General features: G+C 44.6%; 1 protein-coding gene across 1 annotated transcript in view; it reads right to left on the bottom strand.

The window, feature by feature from the left end:
- LOC107299070 (guanine nucleotide-binding protein-like 1) overlaps positions 1-4,358 on the bottom strand; it is a gene marked incomplete at its 3' end in the record, with an annotated part of 18,647 nt that overhangs the window by 6,603 nt on the left and 7,686 nt on the right. Inside the window, exons 2-3 of the mRNA XM_015828437.1 lie at positions 2,910-3,078; positions 1,476-1,612 (exon numbers count right to left, since the gene is read on the bottom strand). Coding sequence (XP_015683923.1) covers positions 1,476-1,612; positions 2,910-3,078 — 306 coding nt within the window. The remainder of the gene's footprint in view (positions 1-1,475; positions 1,613-2,909; positions 3,079-4,358) is intronic.

The raw sequence follows: 4,358 nt of genomic DNA, 5'->3' as shown, positions 1-4,358 counted from the left end.
GGAGTTGAAGTCCACGAGTCATAAAAGAGCCAAGGTTGCCTACCCCTAGTGTAGTGACTGTTTGAAGTTACAATGGCACTGAAAAAAGTGATTTATGACCGTTTTCCACACTTATGATCGTTGCAGCATCCTCATGGTCACTTGATCAAAATTCGGACGCTTGGCAACTGGCTATTTATGACGGTTGCAGTGTCCCAGGGTCACGTGATCAACTTTTGCAACCTTCTGACAAGCAAAGTCAATGGGGAAGCCAGATTCACTTTACAACTTAACTATTGCAGTGATTTGCTTAACAGCTCTGGCAAGAAAGGTTGTAAAATGGGGCAAAACTCACTTAACAACTTTCTCACTTTTCTCATCAAAAATTTGGGGCTCAGTTGCGGTTGTAAGTCAAGGACTACCTGTACGAAGAATGTGAAATTATAAAGACTTTAACAAGCCAGCAGTGTGCAGCAGCAGCCAAAAAAGCTAATACAATCTTTGATTGTATAAACAGTGCTAGGCTGCATTAACAGAGGCACAGAATCAAAATCACGTGAAGTATTAGTACCAATTTATAAAGCCTTAGTAAATCCACACCTGGAAAACGGCATCCAGTTTTGGTCAACACATTACAAAAAAATGTTGAGGCTCTGGAAAAAGTGCAGAGAAGAGCAATTAAGGTGATTAAAGGCCTGGAGACTAAAACATATGAAGAATGGTTGCAGGATTTGGGTTTGGCCAGTCTAGAGAAAAGAAGGACTAGGGGGGACATGATAGCAGTATTCCAGTATTTGAGAGGTTGCCACAAAGAGGAGGGGGGGTCAACTTATTTTCCAAAGCACCAGAAGGCAGGATAAGAAGCAACGGATGGAAACTAATCAAGGAGAGAGGCAACCTGGAATTAAGGAGAAACTTCCTAACAGTGAGAACAATTCACCAGTAGAACAGCTTGCCTTCAGAAGTTGTGGGTGCTCCATCACTGTAGGTTTTTAAGAAGAGACTGGACAGCCACTTGTCTGAAATAGTATAGGGTCTCCTGCTTGAGAGGGGGCTGGACTAGAAGACCTCTAAGGTTCCTTCCAGCTCTATTCTGATTCTGAGATTCAGCTGAATCAGCACAATTGGGCAAAAACAGTGTCTTGTATCCAAACCAGCCCTCCCCAACTTGATGTCCTTCAGCTATCTTAGGACTGGAACTCCATTTTTTTTTTCCGCCAGCAGGCCATTTGTCGGAAAAACCCAGGAGGAGATTTATGCTGCGTTTAGAAACAGACGGAGGAGCAGAATGTTCGTGCTGAATCTTCAGACTCGTTCGTGCGTTTCAGATAATTAAAAGCTCCTCAGCGTAAATAGATCTCCTGCCTGAAGCAAGACCTTCAGAGGCCCAGGAAGGAAGTCTGTTAAGAGCGGGAAAATGGCAGGGGGAAGGCGAGAGAAGCCCTTCAGATTCACTCACCCACCGAGAAGCTTTTTTCTTGACCATCTTCACCTACCTGATCCGGTCTTGTAAACATCTTCTATGTCCACTTCTGTCTCGGTTTCTGGCACCGGTTCCAAGATTTTCTCCCGGGCAATCTTTTTCCTCCGCTCCACTTCCTCTCTGCTTTCCCGCTCGAAGTGCAGCCGGTATCTAACCAGTGGAGAAAATAGTAATGAGGGACTAGTGGAGGGGTTATTCTTGGGGCGCCCTAGAGGGAACTTCCATTATAACTCAGAACGAGATAACACTGCTTAGCTCATAATTACAAGGAGTTGCACAATCCCTTGGACATAATATTGGGCATGCTGATGCTTGAAGGAAGGACCGCATTTGAACTGGACTATAACACATCGATAACAATAAGAGGTTTGGCCTTATTATGAATTTATCCTCTTGAAACTTATCATTTCACCAGTTAAAGGTTAGACACAAACCGGAGACACTTGTTTCTAAATAGTACAAACACATACCATTTTAAGTAGCATAAAGAGCAACAAAGAGCATAAAGACCAACAAAGATGATCAGGGGACTGGAGGCTAAAGCATATAAGGAACGGCTGCTGGAATTGGGTATGTCTAGTTTAATGAAGAGAAGGACGAGGGGGGACATGATAGCAGTCTTCCAATATCTCAGGGGCTGCCACAAAGAAGAAGGAGTCAAGCTATTCTCCAAAGTGACTGAGGGCAGGACAAGAAGCAACGGGTGGAAACTAATCAAGGAGAGAAGCAACCTAGAACTAAGGAGAAACTTCCTGACAGTTAGAACAAGTAACCAGTGGAACAATCTGCCTCCAGAAGCGGTGAATGCACCAACACAGGAAGTTTTTAAGAAGAGACTGGACAGCCACTTGTCCAAAATGGTATAGGGTTTCCTGCCTGAGCAGGAGGTTGGACTAGATGACCTTCAAGGTCCCTTCCAACTTTACTATTACTACTACTACTACTACTACTACTATTGCTTTCAGACCACAAACACAAAAATAAGCTGGGTACTTCGTGAGAATCTTAAGTGACACAATCATAAAAATACAATAAAGCTAAGCAAAATATTCCATAAAAAGGTAACAGCATCATGAAGTCTGACCATCACTTCAGAGATAAGTCTCAGCCAATATTTAGAAGTTGGAAATCAAACTGGTCTTTTCTGATGGATGCCAGACCAGTTTCTATGGTCACAACCTCAGAAATCAAGCAAACAAGCCCCAAGGGTTTCATCTTTCTGTAACTAGGTGACCTCCATATATGTTGGAATGATGATTCCAGGAATTCCAACCAGCAGAACTAAGCCTGTGAAGATTTTCAAGCAGGTAGTCCTCAACCGAGAACACAACGATTGGGCATATTCTGCTCCTCTCCAATTGTCTTATAGCTAACCCTCATGATGGAGAGTGACAGGCTGGGGAAGGTGGCTTTAAATTGTTGTTCACTCATTAATCCTGGGTATTACCTGTTGGGATCATAGCCCCGTTCACCCGGCTTGCGGATCTGAGGCTGCTGGTTGAGCTTGCGGACCTGCAGAGAGAAAGACTCGCTATCTGATGTGTCCGTGTGCTCCTCATGTCGATCATGGCTGCCACTCCGACTGTTTGAACTTGACCTCACACCATCCTGAAAGCCTGGAAAGACAGCAAAGGGAAACCAAAACAAAGGAAGTTAGCCTATCTCACATGGTTTTTTCAATAGTGACTGCATTTGACATTATGGTCAACTACAGAACAGGGGCAGGCTATTTTGTACTCTTCAGATTTTCAAAATCAACCAGTCTTAGTCAGCTCTGGTTTTGTGCAAGCTGCATAGCCTAGTCCAGTGATGGCGAACCTTTTAGAGACCGAGTGCCCCAAAACCGCCACGCCCCTGCCCTGCCTCCGCCTCTCCTGCCCGTAGGGCCACCCACCACCTCCACGGCCCGCCACAGCAGATCGCCCAGGCGGCCCAGCAACATCATGGCGGTCACGCCCTCTGCCCGCGCCCCACAGCATCATCTGTACGCAATGGGGCACGAGGGCAGAGTCTTGTCTCTGCTGCCATGTCCTTGGCTGCATTGCTCTGCGCAGGCTGCACCCGGAGCAACTCTCCTCCGAGGGGGGCTGCTGGTGAGGGGGCCATGGGGGGTGGCGGGGCTGGGGCGATGGCGTGTGTGCCCACAGAGAGGGCTCTGAGTGCCGCCTCTGGCACCCGTGCCATAGGTTCGCCACTACTGGCCTAATCTAATCTGCTATTTGTGCCCATTTTTGGTGCCTCCTGTCTACATGGCCAAGAGGTGTAGCTTGGACCGATTTTGCCAAAAAAAAACAACAGAAGTAAATAATGGTATTTGGCAAAAACTATCACAAAACACAGTCACTGAATGTGGCACACTTTCAAGTGTTAAGCACCCAAAGTGCCATCATGTGTGACTATGGGGGTGGGTAGGTGGCCATCAAAACTTCAAATCCGGGTCATCGGTATCCCCAGGAGGGTCCATAGTAACTTCAAACTTGTCATTTTCTTACAATACATAATACTTCTTAGGCAAAAAGTGGGAGAGAAATCAATTATTTTATAGTTCTTTACATGTCTCGGCTATTGTTAGTATATCCGGATATCAATTGTTCCACAGCACCTTTCAAGCAAAAGAATTATTATTTTTCTGACATTGTAACTTTGTTTTGATTTTCAGAAAGTTGAAAGCAGTACTGTGCAACACACTGTTTTATATATATATATATGTATATATTTAATATTTAAATTAAATGTAACATGTCCAGTTACTAAGTTCTTCTGCTTCCGCAAAACCAATAAAGAATCTCGAGAAACTTTAAACAAATATGCCTAATTAAAGTTAGGCCATTCGTTCCACAAGATTCCTGTGTTTATTTTAAAAGCGTTTTAACTTGATTTTCCTCAAAAAAAGAGT

Source organism: Protobothrops mucrosquamatus, unplaced genomic scaffold, assembly GCF_001527695.2.
Source record: "Protobothrops mucrosquamatus isolate PMUCROS unplaced genomic scaffold, P.Mucros_1.0 scaffold4502, whole genome shotgun sequence".
Taxonomy (NCBI): Eukaryota; Metazoa; Chordata; class Lepidosauria; order Squamata; family Viperidae; genus Protobothrops; species Protobothrops mucrosquamatus.
Note: the sequence above shows the minus strand (reverse complement) of the source record. Positions and strands in the feature narration are given on the sequence as shown.